The sequence below is a fragment of the Moschus berezovskii genome, chromosome 17, assembly GCF_049115385.1.
Source record: "Moschus berezovskii isolate FMDL1 chromosome 17, NW_MosBer_1.0, whole genome shotgun sequence".
NCBI classification, from domain to species: domain Eukaryota; kingdom Metazoa; phylum Chordata; class Mammalia; order Artiodactyla; family Moschidae; genus Moschus; species Moschus berezovskii.
Genome location: NC_142476.1, coordinates 4,086,262 through 4,104,689, shown reverse-complemented (window position 1 = coordinate 4,104,689; position 18,428 = coordinate 4,086,262). Strand labels below are relative to the sequence as shown.

Sequence of the window (18,428 nt, the reverse complement as noted above, 5' to 3'; positions counted from 1 at the left end):
TCACTAATTTATAACACTGGCTAGGGGTCAAAACTTCTTAGAACTGGCAAAAAATATGACGTGGCTTCCAAGAAAGGGTCAGAAATGGTACACCTCAAGAGGCTGAAGGCATCTAAAGGGCAAGATCTTTGCTCCATCTCAAGCTACTCTATCAAAGCCTGCCTGACAGGGCCAAGCAAGGACCCGTAACAGAGACGCTGAAACCAGGCAAAGATTTCTCTAGTACTATCTCCATTTCAACGAAATAAAATTACCATGGCTCACTGGGCAATTGGACTGAGCCAGGTAAGCGTGAAGCTGGGTTTTTCATTTTCTTTAGAGAATAGATTAAGAAGAACTATACTGAAAAGTGCATCAAACAGGGTTGAAAAAGCCATCAATAATTTTCTGAAAGAAAACTGAGTAACCCAAAGATATGGTGGGTAAACTCTCTACATTTTGATTTACATCCCATTTCTAACTGTGTACCATAGAGAAGTACTACATTAGGTAGACAGACTTATCCACTCTTCTTCCTATTATACTGTAAGATCAGGGTAGGGAAGAATCATATCTTCAACCCTTTGCAATCAAAGACTGATACTGAGTTAGGGACTTGATTATTTACTGATAAACACACCTCTAACATAAACACTTATGAGAGACATTCCCCTTTCTGTACAGTGATAAAGAAAGAGAAGGAAAGAATGATCTTCAGAGAATACCACAGTCACTAAACCTCATTTCTGGGAAAGAAATAAGGTTTCTCTCCACAGCCTGACATCTTTTCAGCGCTTTGGAGACTGTACTTTGCCCACCAGCCACAGATACAGCAGCAAGGTCTCTGGAAACATTCCTTCTCTAGAAGCAGACAGAACAATATATCTTAACACAGGCCACCTTCCTCCAATCCCCCACCCCTGGCGTGGCCTTTACCTTCCACAGGGTTGGTTTTCAGTCTACTGCAGAGGTTCATCACTCCTCCATAGTGGACGTTGATCTGGTCTATTGCATCACTTGAACGCAGCTCCATCAGCTTCCTCAGGTCCATCACTGTGCAGCCAAACTCCCCTTCTCGGCTCTCAAGTATCGAATTGGCTGGCGAAGTGTGTTCTGTTGGGTTCGTCATTTTGCCTGCTGTTACCAAGCCCCTCAACAGAGAAAATGTGAAATCTCCCTTCCACTGATCAGGGTCTCTCGTTTCTCTTCCTCACTTCTTACTTCTTTCTTCTCTGGGAGTCCAGATGCGAATAAGACCAACTATATCTTGTGCAGGAAGCTTCAGAGCAGCAGCCTGTGGCCCAGGTCCTTTCGTGTGTATGAAGCTTGGCAGCCAAAGGAGGAAGAGGACGGGGGAACTGAGTGTGAGCCGGACCACGTGTTACGATGACAGGTGTCCCCAGGTGGTGATGGAAGCAGTTGTCCAGGGTAGGTAGGTTCCTAGTTTAGAACAACTTTCCCAGATGGTGGTATAAACAGGATGTGCATGTTACCATGGAGGCAACCTTAGCAACAACCAGCAACCGCAGTGGCAGAGAGGTGGCAGGAGAGGAGAACGAGGAGGGCTCCCTGGAAACCGATGACAACTGGGTCTCTGGAATAAAGATTCAAAGGCAGACACAAAGAAACAATTAGAACAGCATGGGACCCAGCGACTGCAAGGACAAGAGGTACTCAGTCTAGCACAAGGGTTTAGGTGACAGTTGATATCTGAGCTGAACTGATAGCTCAGGCCTAAGCTGAGTGGACTGACTTAGGAGAGGCCCCTTCTTCCCCGGGGGGCCCCCAGCAGCCTGTAAACTCCAGTGTAGAGAAATAACTTCAGATACACCCCAGCCTTCACACCTCACCTCTGCTAAACCAAGCAACACAAACCCCACAACTTGAGAAACTTGGAAATAAGGGGTTATATGACCTCTAATGGCTCTCCCTGTCTATTCGAGGGACCTGCAACAGAATGTTTTAGTCTGTTTTAATCTTTTAATCTTAGAATGTTTTAATCTTACTCTAAGAGGTGAGAAGAGATCAGGAAAGGAGTCCAGACCAGAGTGATCTGGAGGGTAGCCTGCCAGTCTGCCACCCTCCTCCAAACCCTGCACCCTACCACACTCCTAACACACACATGTACAAACCAGCAGGGCAAACTGGGAGAAGACGGCCACATCCCCTGCAGCCCCCCAGAACACTTGGCCCAACACTGTACGGAAATTCTGCAGCCTGATGCAGTTGTCAGTAGATCATGTATTACGTTCAGATCTTGGAGTCTAAAAATCTTTGTGGAGAAAAGGGTAAGTAAAACGCTCCGGCAGTGGGCAATGCAGGGTGGAACCTTTATACATAATGGGAACAGAAGGACCTCTGAGGAAGAAAGATAGTTTGAAGCCTGTGAGTGTTCAAGTTTCTCTGGGATTGCAGGAATATGACAGCTATCAATTCAGCTAGAGCCTAGGGCCACAGCAAGGTCAGTACAGGAGCAAAGTCAGCCTGCGTGTGAGGGGCAACGGAGGGTCTCAGGTCAGCAGTTCTCCTCTCGGGAAGCCATCTGTCACCTCACACATGCTGACTAGGGAGAGGGACGGGTGGGAACAGGGAAGATGAAGGAGAGAAAAAGGCTTATCCTAAGCCCTGTTCTCAGCTTCAGGCAAAAGGACCGCCACACACCAGTTACTTAAATGCGAAGGGGATCTTTCTGAACACGGCACCAGAGAATTGAGGGCCCAGACCTGGTCAGCCCCTCTTTAATACATGGATGACGTCCTTGCTTCTAGACGATGAACAGGAAGTACAAGGGTCATCAGAGGGCTTGACTACTTTATTAATTACTTTTCCAAAAATCACATGGGGCCAAAGTTCCTACTAATTCTAATCAATCACGTTCTTGGTAGATTCCGCGGGGATGGAGGCGGTTACACCCCTCCCTCTCCCAGGATGCCCGCAGCTTACTCCCTCTATTGTGAATTTTTAGTGCTACCCTGACTTATAAAAGGGTTATATAAGCAGCGTTTTGTTTTGCTGTTGTTGCTGTTGTTTTTCAAATATCATGCTCCCTTTTCTTTTTAGGTGTCATTCCTAGGGACCAAGGAGAGAAGCTGAGGCAGTGTGTCACACTCCCTTCAATCCTCCTGGCACAGGGACAGGCAGTACCACGGACATGTCTCTCCAAGTCGTTTTCTTCTCCAAGCCTGGAAGCAGTGGGAAGGGCTACAGCAGCAAGAAGCCCATTTGACCCTTAAGTGGAACTCCTTAACCTTTGAAGAGGATGTTGAGGGCAGTGCTGATTGACAGCTTAACTGGAAATTATAACCTTTTTTTTTTTTTGGAATAAAGATTCAAAGATTGAATCTCTACCACCTACTGCCATGTTTGTTTCATGAAGGCAGAGATTTTTCATGTGTCTTGCTCAATGCTTCCTCCCCAGTGCCTAGACAATCACCTACACAAAGCAGGCATTCAGCTAATTTTTTTGGCTGAATAACTCATAGTAGATTCAGAACCAGATTTACCATCTTCCCAAGAACCTTTTGCACAAGTCACTTAGCTTTCTTAGAGTTCAGTTTTTTTTTAGGGCTCAGTTCCTCCCACCTTTATCTGGGAGAAGAAATTGATAAATGAATGGCATTTTAAATAGAAATAGTACCTGGAAATCTTAGATGAAAGATGACCAGTGTCCTGAATAGGACACTCGAGTGATGTGAAAAGGTTAATTTGGTCTTAATGAACTTTTGTTATCTAGTCCTTTGAGCAGAAGAGCAATAATCCCCATGTGCCCTTCCATCTTTTCTTGTGAGAGCGAACTCCCTCACCCCCCAAATGAGTGGAAAATTCCAAGCAGCATCATTAGCAATAACCATTAGCTAGGTTATAACCATTAGCAACAACCACTTCATGGATCACAGCCTTGTCGTGGTAAAGGGGCTTGCATGGCTGAATGAAGCTATAAGTTATGCAGTGCAGGGCCACCCCAGACAGACAGGTCACAGTGAAGAGCTCTGACCAAGCTTGGTCCACTCGAGGAGGAAATGGCAACCTATTCCAGAATTCCTGCCACAAAAACCCTATGAATAGTATGAAAAGGCAAAAAGATATGACATGGGAAGATGAGCCCCCTAGGTCAGAGGGTGTCCAATATGCTACTGCGGAAGAGTGGAGGGCAATTACTCATAGCTTCAGAAAGAATGAAGCAGCTAGGCCAAAGCAGAAATGATGCTCAGCTGTGGATGTGTCTGGAGGTGAAAGTAAAGTCCGATGCTGAAAAGAACAATACTGCATAGGAACCTGGAATGTTACATCCATGAATTAAGTTTGAACGTGGTCAAACAGGAGATGGTAAGATTGAACATTAACATCTTAGAAATCAGTGAACTAAGATGGATGGGAATGGGCAAATTTAATTCAGATGACCATTTTATCTTCTACTGTGGGCAAGAATCCCTTAGAAGAAATGGAGTAGCCCTCATAGTCAACAAGAGTCTGAAATGCAGTACTTAGGTGCAGCGTCAAAAACAACAGAATAATCTTGGTTCATTTCCAAGGCAAACGATTCAACATCAGAGTAATCCAAGTCTATGCCCCAACCACTGATGCTGAAGAAGCTGAAGTTGACTGGTTCTATGAAGACCTACAATATCTTCTAGAACTAACACCAAAAAAGCTGTCCTTTTCATCACAGGGGATTCGAATGCAAAGGTAGGAAGTCAAGAGATACCCAGAATAACAGGCAAGTTTGGCCTTAGAGTACAATATGAATCACAGCAAAGGCTAACAGAGTTTTGTCAAGAGAATACACTGGTCATAGCAAACACCCTTTTTCAACAGTACAACAGATGACTCTACACATGGATATCACCTGATGGTCAATACTGCAATCAGACTGATCATGTTCTTTGCAGCCAAAGATGGAGAAGCTCTATAAAACAAGACCTGGAGCTGACTGTGGCTCAGTTCATGAGCTCTGGATTGCAAATTCCAGGCTTAAATTAAAGAAAATACGGAAAACTACTAGGCCATTCAAATATGACCTAAATCAAATCCCTTATAATTATACAGTGGAGGTGACAAATAAATTCAAGGGATTAGAGCTGGTAGACAAAGTGCCTGAAGAACTATGGACAGAGGTTTGTAACGCTGTACAGGAGGCAGTGACCAAAACCATCCCCAAGAAAAAGAAATGCAAGAAGGCAAAATGGTTGTTTGAGAGGCCTTACAAATAGCTGAGAAAAGAAGAGAAGAGAAAAGCAAAAGAGAAAAGAAGGATATACCCAACTGAATACACAGTTCCAAAGGAGAGGCAAGGAGAGATAAAAAGCCCTTCTTAAATGAACAGTGCCAAGAAATAGAGAAAAACAACAGAATGGGGAAGACTAGAGATCTCCTCAAGAACATTAGCGACATCATGCAAGGAGGGGCCACGATAAAGAACAGAAACAGTAGCTGAAGAGATTAAAAAGAGGTAGCAAGAACTATACAAAAAAGGTCTTAATGATAACCATGATGGCGAGGCCACTTAACCAGAGCCAGACACCCTGCAGTGTGAAGTCAAGTGGGCCTTAGGAAGCATTGCTATGAACAAAGCTAGTGGAGGTAACAGAATTCCAGCTAAGCTATGGAAAACCCTAAAAGATGATGCTGTGAAAGTGCTGCACTCAATATGCCAGCAAATTTGGAAAGCAGTGGCCACAGGACCAGAAAAGGTCAGTTTTCATTCCAATTCCAATGAAGGGCAATGCCAAAGAATGTTCAAACGACCGTACAATTGCAGTCACTTCATATGTTAGAACAAGATAGTCATGATAACGTGATCACTGACCTAGAGCCAGACATCTTGGAATGTGAAGTCAAGTGGGCCTTAGAGAGCATCACTACAAACAAAGCTAGTGGAGGTGACGGAATTCCAGTTGAGCTATTTCAAATCCTGAAAGATGATGCTGTGAAAGTGCTGCACTCAATATGCCAGCAAATTTGAAAAACTCAGCAGTGGCCACAGGACTGGAAAAGGTCAGTCTTCATTCCAATCCCAAAGAAAGGAAATGCCAAAGAATGCTCAAACTACCGCACAATTGCACTCATCTCACGCGCTAGTAAAGTCATGCTCAAAATTCTCCAAGCCAGGCTTCAGCAATATGTGAACCGTGAACTCCCAGATGTTCAAGCAGGTTTTAGAAAAGGCAGAGGAACCAGAGATCAAATTGCCAACATCCACTGGATCATGGAGAAAGCAAGAGAGTTCCAGAAAAACATCTATTTCTGCTTCATTGACTAGCCAAAGCCTTTGACTGTGTGGATCACAATAAACTGTGGAACATTCTGAAAGAGAAGGGAATCCCAGACCACCTGACCTGCCTCTTGAGAAACCTGTATGCAGGTCAGGAAGCAACAGTTAGAACTGGACATGGAACAACAGACTGGTTCCAAATAGGAAAAGGAGTACGTCAAGGTTGTATATTGTCACCCTGCTTATTTAACTTATATGCAGAGTACATCATGAGGAATGCTGGGCTGGAAAAGCACAAGCTGGAATCAAGATTGCTGGGAGAAATATCAATAACCTCAGATATGCAGATGACACCACCCTTATGGCAGAAAGTGAAGAGGAACTAAAAAGCCTCTTGAGGAAAGTGAAAGAGGAGAATGAAAATGTTGGCTTGAAGCTCAACATTCAGAAAACAAAGATCATGGCATCTGGTCCCATCACTTCATGGGAAACAGATGGGAAAACAGTGGAAACAGTGTCAGACTTTATTTTTTGGGGCTCCAAAATCACTGCAAATGCTGATTGCAGCCATGAAATTAAAAGACGCTTACTCCTTGGAAGGAAAGTTATGACCAACCTAGATAGTATATTAAAAAGCAGAGATATTACTTTGCCAACCAAGGTCCGTCTAGTCAAGGCTATTGTTTTTCCCGTGGTCATGTATGGATGTGAGAGTTGGACTGTGAAGAAAGCTGATCCCCGAAGAATTGATGCTTTTGAACAGTGGTGTTGGAGAAGACTCTTGAGAGTCCCTTGGACTGCAAGGAGATCCAACCAGTCCAGTCTAAAGGAGATCGATCCTGGGTGTTCATTGGAAGGACTGATGCTAAAGCTGAAACTCCAATACTTTGGCCACCTCATGCGATGAGTTGACTCATTGGAAAAGACTCTGATGCTGGGAAGGATTGGGGGCGGGAGGAGAAGGGGACGACAGAGAATGAGATGGCTGGATGGCATCACCGACTCGATGGACATGAGTTTGAGTGAACTCTGGGAGTTGGTGATGGACAGGGAGGCCTGGCGTGCTGTGATTCATGGGGTCGCAAAGAGTCGGACACGACTGAGCAACTGAACTGAACTGAACTCATATGTTGGAAAGGTTATGCCCCAAATCCTTCAAGCTGGGCTTCAGCGGTATGTGAACTGTGAACTTCCAGATGTACAAGCTGGATTAAGAAAAGCCAGAGGAACCAGAGATCAAATTGCCAACATTCATTGGATCATGGAGAAAGCAAGGGAATTCCAGAAAAGCATCTACTTGTGCTTGATTGACTACACTAAAGCCTTTGACTGTGTGGACCACAACAAATGTGGAAAATTTTTAGAGATGGGAATACCAGACCATCTTACTTGTCTCCTGAGAAACTGGTATGTGGGTCAAGAAGGAACAGTTAGAATCAGACATGGAAAAATTGACAGTTTCAAAACTGGGAAAGGAGTATGACAAGGCTGTAAACCGTCACCTTGCTTTGTTGTTGATGTTCAGCTGCTCAGTCATGTCCAACTCTTTGCGACCCCATGCACTACAGCACGCCAGGCTTCCCTGTCCTTCACCATTTCCTGGAGCTTGCTCAAACTCATGTCTATTGAGTTGGTGATGCCATTGAACCATTTCATCCTCGGTCATCCCCTTCCCCTCCTGCCTTCAATCTTTTCCGGCATCAGGGTCTTTTCCAATGAGTTGGCTCTTTGCATCAGGTGGCCAAAGTACTGGAGCTTCAGCATCAATCCTTCCAATGAATATTCAGGATTGATTTCCTTTGGGATTGACTGGTTTGATCTCCTTGCTTTTCAAGGAACTCTCAAGAGTCTTCAACACCATAGTTCAAAAGCATCAATTCTTCAGTGTTCAGTCTTCTTTATGGTCCAACTCTCACATCCATACATAACAATTGAGAAAACCATAGCTTTGACTAGATGGTCCTTTGTTGGCAAAGTAATGTCTCTGCTTTTTAGTATGCTGACTAGGTTTGTCACAGCTTTTCTTCTAAGGAGCTGCTGCTGCTGCTGCCAAGTCGCTTCAGTCGTGTCCGACTCTGTGCAGCCCCATAGACGGATGCCCACCAGGCTCCCCCGTCCCTGGGATTCTCCAGGCAAGAACACCGGAGTGGGTTGCTATTTCCTTCTCCAATGCATGACAGTGAAAAGTGAAAGTGAAGGCGCTCAGTTGTGTCCGACTCTTCGCAACCCCATGGACTGCAGCCTACCAGGCTCCTCCGTCCATGGGGTTTTCCAGGCAAGAGTACTGGAGTGGGGTGCCATTGCCTTCTCCGCTTCCAAGGAGCAAGTGTCTTCTAATTTCATGGCTGCAATCACCATCTGCAGTGATTTTGGAGTCCAAGAAAATAAAGTCTGTCACTGTTTCCACTGTTTCCCCATCTATTTGCCATGAAGTGATGGGACTGGATGCCATGATCTTAGTTTTTTGAATGTTGAGTTTAAAGTCAGTTTTTTCACTCTCCTCTTTCACTCATCAAGGGGCTCTTTAGCTCCTCTTTGTTTTCTGCAATAAGGGTGGTGTCATCTGCATATCTGAGGTTACTGATATTTCTCCTGGCAATTTTGACTGAGCTTGTGCTTCACCCAGCCTGGCATTTTGCATGATGTAATCTACATAGAACTTAAATAAGCAGGGTGACAATATACATCCTTGATGTACTCCTTTCCCGATTTGGAACCAGTCTGTTCTTCCATGTCTGGTTCTGACTGTTGCTTCCTGACTCACATACAGGTTTCTCAGGAGCCAGGTCAGGTGGTCTGGTATTCCCATCTGTTTAAGAATTTTCCTCAGTTTGTTGTGATCCACAGAGTCAAAGGCTTTAGCATGATCAGTGAAGCAGATGTTTATCTAGAATTCTCTTGCTTTTTCTATCATCCAATGGATGTTGGCAATTTGATCTCTGGTTCCTCTGCCTTTTCTAATTCAGCTCGGTTCATGTACTGTTGAAGCCTAGCTTGGAGAATTGTGAGCATTACTTTGCTAGTGTGTGAAATGAGTGCAGTTGCGTGGTAGTTTGAACATTCTTGACATTGTCTTTCTTTGGGATTGGAATGAAAAACTGACATTTTCCAGTCCTGTGGCCACCTTGCTTGTTTAACTTACATATGGAGTACATCATGCAAAATATCAGGCTGGATGAATCACAAGCTGGAATCAAGAGTGCCAGGAGAAATATCAATAAACTCAGATATGCAGATGATACCACTCTAAGAGGAGAAAGTGAAGAGGAACTAATGAGCCTCTTGATGACAGTGAAAAACCTAGCTTGAAACAACATTCAGGAAACTAGGATCATGGCATCCAGTCCCATCTCCTCATGGTGAATAGAAGGGGAAAACATGGAGGCAGTGACAGACTTTATTTTGTTGGGCTCCAAAATCACGGGGGATGGCGACTACAGCCGTGAAATTAGCATATTAAAAGTCGAGATGTCACTCTGCCAACAAAGGTCTGTATGTAAAGTCAAGGGTGTGATTTTTCCAGTAGGGGTGAAGGTGGGAGAGTCGGACCGTAAAGGAGACTGAGTGCTGAAGAAGTGATCCTTTCAAACTGTGACGTCGTAGAAGACTCTTGAGAGGCCGCTGGACTGAAAGGAGATCAAGCCAGTCAGTCCTAAAGGAGATCAACCCTGAGTATTCTGTGCTGAAGCTATAATACCTGGGCCACTGATACGAAGAGCTGAGTCATTAGTAAAGACCCTGATGCTGGAAAAGAGTGAAGGCAAAAGGAGAAGGGCGTGGCAGAGGATGAGTTGGTTGGATGGCATCACGGACTCAGTGACGTGAACTTGAGCAAACTCTGGGAGACACTGGAGGACAGAGGAGCCTGGCGTGCTGCGGTCCGGGGGTGGCAGGGAGTTGGCCGTGACTTGGCAACGGAGGCCTTGGGCCTCTAGAGAAGTAGGGGCAGTCTGAAGAGATCAGAGAGGAGAGAGCCTTCCACTCACAGACAACCAACGCGAAAAGGTCAGTTAGGATCAGAACTCGTGTGGCAAGTAGGAAAGCATGAAGCCGGTCTGCTTCAGGCTGCCCTTGAGACACACACAGGCCAGGCACGAAGCTGCCAGCACAAAGTCAAGGGGCGCTTCCCGTCTGGGACCCCTTTTTAAGCCGGGCTCTCTGCAAAAGTGCTTCTGGAATTTGGAGGCATAGCAGGAGCCAGAGCCAATACTTCTCTCTCTCTCCAGCTGAGCTTGCCTAGCCCCTAACCTTATTAGGCAACTGGCAAAGAATGATCTGTAAGGGCTCACGCAGCCTCAGCCCTGGACACCACGCTCTGATGCCCGGGAGGCCACCACCTCCCAACAGGTCAGGATTAGTCATTCCGCTCGGGGCTTTCTGGGTAAGGCATGTTCTCACTCCCCGTTTCTAGCATTTTGCCAGCCTAATGATGATAGGATGGAAGAGGGAATTTTTGTCCCTTCCTGTGGGGTCAAGAAATCCTACTACTTACATGACCGTTAAACCATTTTTTTTCCTCCTAAAGTTCTGTGACGTCAGTTGTGCAACTTGCAGTGGCGCGTGACAGGACTTGGCACACCGATTTTCGGTAGGATGGCTGCGATTCAAAGCCGTGAAGAGAGCCATGTGCTCTGGCAAGTCAGTGGCCTTCCCGCGCGGCCCCTCGTTGTGCCTTACTTCTCCCTCCAGTCGGGCCTCTTCCTTTCTGACAAATATCTAACAGGTCCTTTATCACCACTGAGAGGAAGCACTGACTCTCGCACTTGCTCTTTCTCTTTCAGAACCGGTTCCCTCACATTCCAGACACTGAGGATCAGAGATCCCCTCCAGTTCCTACCCACACCTGAGAAGCAGAGTGCCCTACACTTTCTGATAACTCAATTTGCAGCTAACCTCCCTAGCAAGCTCCAAAGTGAGGAGCTGCCAGAGATAAAAGCCTCATGTCTTAAGCCACCAAGCCATAAATAACAGTCAGACACTATTTCCTCCAATTTTGTCAAGAAATCCCTTACTCGCAGAAACCTTCCTGGGGTGCATCCTCAGAATACAAGGAAAAAAGGTAACTTCCTATGTAGGGGACAGAGTAGGGTATTTTGAGGATCTGAAAGGAACCCACTCCCTGAATCTCCGCTGCCAAAGGCTGCTAATGAATCTGGCGTGAGGCATGGGAAATGAAGTATGAATGGAAACAGGAGAAAGGAAACGGCAGGGGGCCGCGGGCCCAGGCTGCAGGCTAGCGACCGCAGCGAGACCTGCCGGGAATGGTAAGGAGCTCAGCTCCAGTATCTGGGCTGCCGGCGGCTGCTGGGATGGGGGTGGCACAGGAACAGGATCGTGACACCTTATAACGCGCCAAACTGAGCACAAAACCTGCTTCAGGCCCACCCTTTCCCATTCAGAGGGGAATGATTCATGTCAGCACACACGCGTTATTATTGATACATAAACGGCAACCTAGCATAGCAGCTGTTATGTAGTGGTTGATCCATACATAGTAGTTATTCTCATTATTCCACATATTTTTTCTCTGAATCTTCATTAACAGCCTTGTAAGGAGGGCATGCTATTTTATAGGAGGGAAATACAGATTCTGAGAACCAGGATTTGTGTCCTAGCCTGAATCCAAAGCCTCAAGTAGAAGGTCAATCCTCTATGAAAATGGAAACAAAGCTACAGATTTACTTCCTAAAGCTTGATGAGAAGCCCATATAAACCTATCTCGCCCAGAGCCCCTAAAGGCTCTACCACACATCAGGGAAACACCTCCTTACCTCTTTCAGCTTCCTGGGCAACCACAGCAGTAGGTCACAGCTTATGAGGGGCTGACACCCTCCACTCCAGCCCTGCCCCCAAATACATATGCCCCGGCCAGAATGCCCTTGGCTCCGGATGGCATGACTCAAAGTATATCCAGTTCCCACTCAGAGGCTGAAGGAGTGGGCTGAGGGTTCCCTGCACTCCATCACCTCACACTCGGGGCATCAGCCCTGGGATGGGGAGAGGCGCAGAGACACCTCTTCTCTTCTTACTCCCGCAGGGGCAGTTCCCTGCAGTGTCTTAAGCTTCACTCTTTGTCTCATTGCTGGCATACTTCTAAGAGGCCTTTCATGAAAGCTGGCAAGCACCTACACATGGCAGGCTGCCCTGCATGAGACATCCTTGGCTGGCCCTCCTCTGAAGGTCTAAACACCATGTGGAGGCTGCTTTGCTCCGTCCTCATGACATGACAGGCCTCTTATTCCCATGACTAGAGGCTGGCCCACCTGTGCCAGTTCTTACCACTTGGGTCGAGCAGCCACCCTGCTTGTGGTTCAGGGCTCTCCTTCTCTCCCCCTGCCCTAGTGCCTACTGGCTTGCCAAGCAGACCTATGTGCACACCCTCCTCCAGTCTCCGAGGCCCTGTGGAGGCACATGGGCAGAAGGTCGGGGCAGAGGATGCTGGCGGGAGTTCAGCTGGTGGGCTGCACCCCCTCTCATTGCCAGCAACAGCCAGGTTGGTGCCAGGAAGCCAAGGGAGGGCTGAGGCACCAAAACTCGGCCTCCGCACTGACCGCAGCCTGGCACACTGCAGCCTGTGGTGCTGGAACCCGACGCGAGTTCTCTGCCAGCCCCTGGGACCTGGGTTCTGGTGGGTACTCCCTTCCTAAAGTGAAGACATCACTTGCTGGTGAGGAGGTGGCTTTCGTGAGACCACCTGGCTTACCCGCTCCCTCCCCACAAGCCTGCTACCCTGAGAAAGTGAAAGTGTCTGATTCTTTGCAACCCCATGGACTGTAGCCCGCCAGGCTCCTCTGTCCATGGGATTTCATAGGCAAGAAAACTGGAGTGGGTTGCCATTTCCTTCTCTTGGGGAATCTTCCCGACCCAGGGATTGAACCTAGGTCTCCTGCATCGCAGGCAGATTCTTTACTATTTGAACCACCAGGTAAGCTACCCTGAGGAGGTCTTTTTCAATTCAGTAGCAGAAATGCAGTGTTAGAATCAAAGCATCTGTGTAGAGAAGATGTGGTGCCCTCAAGCCCTGGGTCTCAGGGATTCAGAATTTCCCCCTCCTCCTTGGAGCCACCTTGTACTTGACCAAACTAACTCGCTGCATTATTTGTGGTGACACAGTTGAAGGCAACCTGGGATTCCCTCTCCCACTGATGGGCAAAAAAATACATGAGCTAGATAATAGAGAACATTATACAACAGTTAGAAACACAGATCAGATGTACACACAATATTGCTTATCTTAAAAACAGTGCTTAGTGCAGGTAAAAAAAGGTAGTTTAACAAAAATTAAAAACATACGCACTAAAGCAGAACCATACATTTTAAGGGACATAGTTAAACAAAAAGACACATATCACGTCAGAACGCTGCTCACAGGGAGGGAAGGGAAAGGCGTGGAGTATGGGAGACAGTGAGCACACAGTGAGCCTGGCGCGGGTCATGGTAATGCTGGGCCATCAATCCACGGACGACTGACTCGACAGTCTGCGCCTGAAACCGGAAAAAGATAAAACAGACTACAATACTGAAGCCTTTCAGACCTGGAGGACGGCATTGTCTAAGATATGCTATGACAATGAGGACAGTTCTGGCCAGTTGCCTTCGGATGGCAGGGAGAAGATCAGGCCCACAGATAGCACAAGCTTTCTCTAAACAGTGATACCGAGAATTGGCCCAAGGCTGATGATACTCTGTTCCTGATATCTGATCTATTGATCCAGCCCCTGTCAGAGACCCCAGAACCATCGAGATGAAGACAGGAAGTTTCATGACATGGGTTGGGAAACTGAAGCTGAAATGTTCCTAGCGGGACACTGTTACCCTCCTGGATTCACCCTAAAAATAGCATCAATAGAGCAAAATGAAAATGGGCAGCCCTTTGGGCCTAGAGCCATAGGGAATATACCCTGTTTCCAAATCATCTGAGTCATGCTGGCCTGGGTCACTCCTATGGCTGCCTGTGACTCAGGGGGTGTTAAGGGAGTGTGCACAGAAAGCTGGAACTCAGGAAAAAAAAATGTACAGGATGGAACAGTAACCCCCTTCAGTGGATTAAGGAAGACAAGAGCTGAGCTCAGGGGGGAGTAACCGTCCCATTCAGAAGGTCTGTTGTCTGATGCAACGAGTGCTGGCCAGATGGTGGGGAATGCGCTGGATACGGGTTAGAAGGGCACCTTCCTCTTACACTTCAGTAAGGAGCAGCTGCTTGAAACTGGGACAGTTAGGCACTAGGTCAGCAGACAGGAGGCAGACCCTTGGGCAGCAGCTTTCGCAGACCCAGGACACACACACTCGTGGGCAACACACTGCCTTTCTTGGGGCTGAGGTGGTTTTTCCACGTTTTGGCCCCATGGGAAAAAGGGGGGCACTATTTAGCAGCTGGATTGTATCCTGTGTTATTTTTACGAACACATTTCAGGAGAACCATGCCATGCTCATGGAGAGGGAGAGGAGGGTCAGTCTCCCTTGGCTATTGGAGTTGGTCAGCATCTCATTGCTCCTAGACCTCAGGCTCTGGTGGAAGCCTCAGGGTGCAAGGGAGGTCACATGTCATTCACCAAAAGAGTATGCTGTGGGCAGCTGTCCCAGGGGCTCAGGAAGAGAGGAAGCAAAACAACATTCCTGTGTGCCCCAGGGTACCACACTGCCTGGCTGGCGCTCCTATTGCCTCCGTCCGCTTCATGACACTCTTGCCAGTATAGGCAGCCATCCCCAGCCCTGTCTAATCCAGGCTCTCAGCCCAGCTAGTTCCGGGAAGCTCCAGACAAACAGGCAAGGGCCCCATGCCAAGAAGATGGCATTTATCAGGACAGAGATCCAGGCGCACTACTGAACAAGTCGGCTCACGGCCCCAGTTTCACGCTTCTTTGTTTACACATTGTATAGACCGGAGCCGCTAAGTCAGGCGGGTCTTCAGAAACCGGGCAGATCATACTTTCTGGCACTTGTGCCTTGGAGCAGCGGTTCTGAAACCTGAGTGAGCATGAAGACTCCCGGGAAGCTGCAGAGCCCCGGTGTGAGTTCCCTGGGTCTTAGAGCAAATTCCTGCCGGCTGTCCATCCTACACTCGGCAGTGTAGGTTTCATGCTACTCTCTCCGTACACCCCACCCTCTCCCTTCTCCTTGACCCCGCGGCCACAGGTCTGTTCTGTCTGTGTTTCCACTACTTCCCTGCAAAAACAAAAAACTTCCGGGAGGGTTCCCAGAGTTGCTGGTTCAGGAAGTCTGAGGACGTGTGCTGAAACGAGCTCCCTGACAAGGGGAGGTTGCTGCTGGTCTGGGTACCACACTTGAGAAGGATGCAGAGTTTACAACCTTGTGAGAATCTCCAGCGACACCAAGATAAAGCAACCGAGGCTCCCAGCAGAGGCCCAGGCCCAACACGGTCCTTGGATCCAGGCTGACAGGGGAGCCAACACGAGGGTCTTGCCCCATCTCCCCCTCCTTCAGTCCTTCCAGAATGTTGATCTCTGCTTCCGTTCGTCTCAGGGCAGCCTCGTTCCCAGACAGACCCATGCTCTTCCCAAGGGAAGCCCCTGTCCTGTGAGTCCTTGAGAAAACAGACTTGAGAGGACCTCCCTGAACAGGCTGCAACAGAAGCCAGGATTTATTTAGAAAGTTAAAACAAGCTGCCTGGTGAGGTTCAGAACCTGGACCCCTTTCGGGTTCCTGTGCAGCTAAGCACCCTCTGCACTTTGGTTCCGACTTTGCAGGAGATAAGAGATGGGGTGATACCCAGGGGAAAGGGAAGAAACAGGCAGGAAAGGCACCCACCCCTCACTTCAGGTTCTTGGGATATTACCACTCCTTGGCACATCTGAGGGCTTCCTAGGTGGCACAGTGGGCTCCTGGCAGTGCAGGAGACGCAGGAGCCTCGGGTTCAAACCCTGGGTCAGGAAGGTCCTCTGGAGAAGGAAATGGCAACCCACTCCAGTGTTCTTGCCTGGAAGATTCCATGGACAGAGGAGCCTGGAGGGCTACAGTCCACGGAGTCGCAGAGTCGGACACGGCTGCACATCTGGATCCCATGCTGCCTTGGCTCTGCCATTTCCCACGGCCCCGCCACACCTCGGGGCGGGGGGGGGGTGCCCGCTGCTCTGAGGTCCAGGCGGCACGGGTGTGGCGGGTGAGCTGCAGCAGCTGCTGTTTTCCAGCCGGGGTGACAGGCTGCTATAAACACTCGCTGAGGTTGCTATGGCAAAGTGAGTGTGCAGCCCCACGATGGTGCAGCTATTTATGTGCCTGTAATGGCAGAGTGGCCGGTTTTTTATTATTTTACTTTCAAAGGTTTCCTTTCCCAACCCCCAAAACTGCTTTAAAAAAAAGAAAAAAGAGCCACTGCATCTTTCCTCAAGAAGAAAAAGAGTATATTACAGAGTCTGGGATTTGAAGCAGCAAGGGGAAGACTGAAGTAAGGCGGATGGTCAGTTCCCTTAAAGAGGGAAATGGATGGCTTCTTGCCCCTACACGCCTCTGCCTCAGCTCAGCAAGGGGATGCCCCAACTCTGGGTTTTCTCACCTCTGCACCACTGGGTCTGAGAAGAGACAAAGACGCTTTGTCCTATGCCTTCCTGTCAAAGCTGGCTCCAGCCAGCAGCATTCCTTAGGTTCCCTGTCTCCCCGCCAGCCCCCATCGGATACAGGTTTCGTCAGGACCAAGACACGGGGTGGTGGGAAGACAGTCTCAAGGCGATCAGCCTCCACTCCCAGCCCCGCCATGGGTGCAGAGCCATCCCGCATGGATCCCAGACACTCCTGGCTGGAGGGCTGTAGGAAATGACCTCTGAGGTACCTCTGAAGGGATAACTGTTTTTGCCACTTGTACAGAGAACTTTCATTCACTTCTGTCTTCTCAGGGAGCTCTGGGGGGAAAGGATACTCCTGTAGAACACGGTTTAAGGTCCAAGTCAGGATGGTAAAGACCTCTTACCAGCACCAAGGAGCCAGCATTCACGGTTCAGATGCTGGAGGATGACCAAAAGCAAGGTTGATTTATCCTTGGACACCAGGGCATTAGGCACATGGGAAAAGCTTTTGGTAGAAGTAGGGAGTATTTTCTGGCTATTGGATGGGCAATGCAGCCTCCTACCTTCTCCACTCGCCCAGGCAAATGTGAAGTACGAACAAAGAAATGCGCCATCAGGCACAAGCAGCCCGAGAGGGAGAGGGTGGAAGATTACCGTGTGGCATCTCACACCCACACCCACGCACATACACAGCTCAGCTGAGAGTGTGTGCTGACTGATAAATCGCCAGTCACCAGATGACACCTACAGAACAGAGCCACCTTGCAGAAACAGCTGGTTGGAACAAAAGATGCTGAGGGTTTCACCGTTCCTCTTTCTACACCTTATTCTAGTTTCTTTCAGATGGTTACATCCTTAGTAGGAGGAAAAAACCCCACCTGCCGATGGGCATATTAATCAGATTAAAAATAAAGTTAGGGCAGTTTTAACAAGAGCAAATCACACAGACGGTTCAATTCTTTCCATCTCAGACTGTAACAGGATGCCTCCCAGATGCCGCTATGGCTCAGAAAGGCTATCAACGAAAACAGTCCCCAAGGGGAAGAGAGACGCAGAGGGGGAAGCTGCCGCTGATTCCACAAGGGAAGCACCCCCTGCTGCCCCCGGAGAGGTCAAAGTCCTAACTGACAGCCTGGGTTAGCTGATACAATCTTGCTGGGAAAATCAGCAACTTGGGACAGAAATCAGTCTTGGCAGCAACTTGAGGTCCAAGGAGCAGAGCAGGCATGGTCTCTAGGCTTGTCAAACCAGCTGTCACCAGCATCCCACTGTCCCTGCAGGGCAGGAAGGGAGGGCCCAACATGGGCACTGTCCTGGACTGCTGGGAGCAGACCAGAACGTCACAGACTCCAGGGCTCCTGTTAGTAAGTCGCAGCACATTTACTCAAGCTGAGCAGTCGTTCCTTAGGAATACATTAAAAGCAGAGAAGCGGACATGTCCTAGAACCCCCACGGCAGACTAAGCTCCCAAAAATCTCGGTTATAAAGAGTATTTATTCAACAGGGCGCAGATGGACACAGGGCCCATTGTTGCAAGAGAGAACAGGCAGGCGGAGAGGTGAGTCAGCCCCGCGGGTGGCGGTTTGTGCGTCTCCAGAGAAAGTACAAGGTGCTGTGTGCTCTTCTGAGCTAGGGGAAAGGGTGTGTCACTTCTTTCTCCTAGCTGCTGCCTCAGTGCCTGACCTAAAACGTGGAGGTCACAAATAAGCGACCCTTCT

General features: G+C 48.3%; 1 protein-coding gene across 7 annotated transcripts in view; it reads right to left on the bottom strand.

Annotated features, from left to right (window-relative positions):
• The window catches only part of ATP2B4 (ATPase plasma membrane Ca2+ transporting 4), a 103,894-nt gene that overhangs the window by 51,080 nt on the left and 34,386 nt on the right, over nt 1–18,428 (bottom strand). For 6 of the 7 annotated variants that reach the window (XM_055420108.2, XM_055420107.2, XM_055420101.2 and 3 more), the window contains one exon: nt 916–1,573. In XM_055420108.2, the coding sequence (XP_055276083.1) occupies nt 916–1,108 (193 nt within the window). In that variant the 5' untranslated portion in view covers nt 1,109–1,573. Of the gene's footprint in view, nt 1–915; nt 1,574–11,961; nt 13,157–18,428 lie in introns of those variants that run through there. The other variant, XM_055420103.2, reaches the window with a different exon arrangement.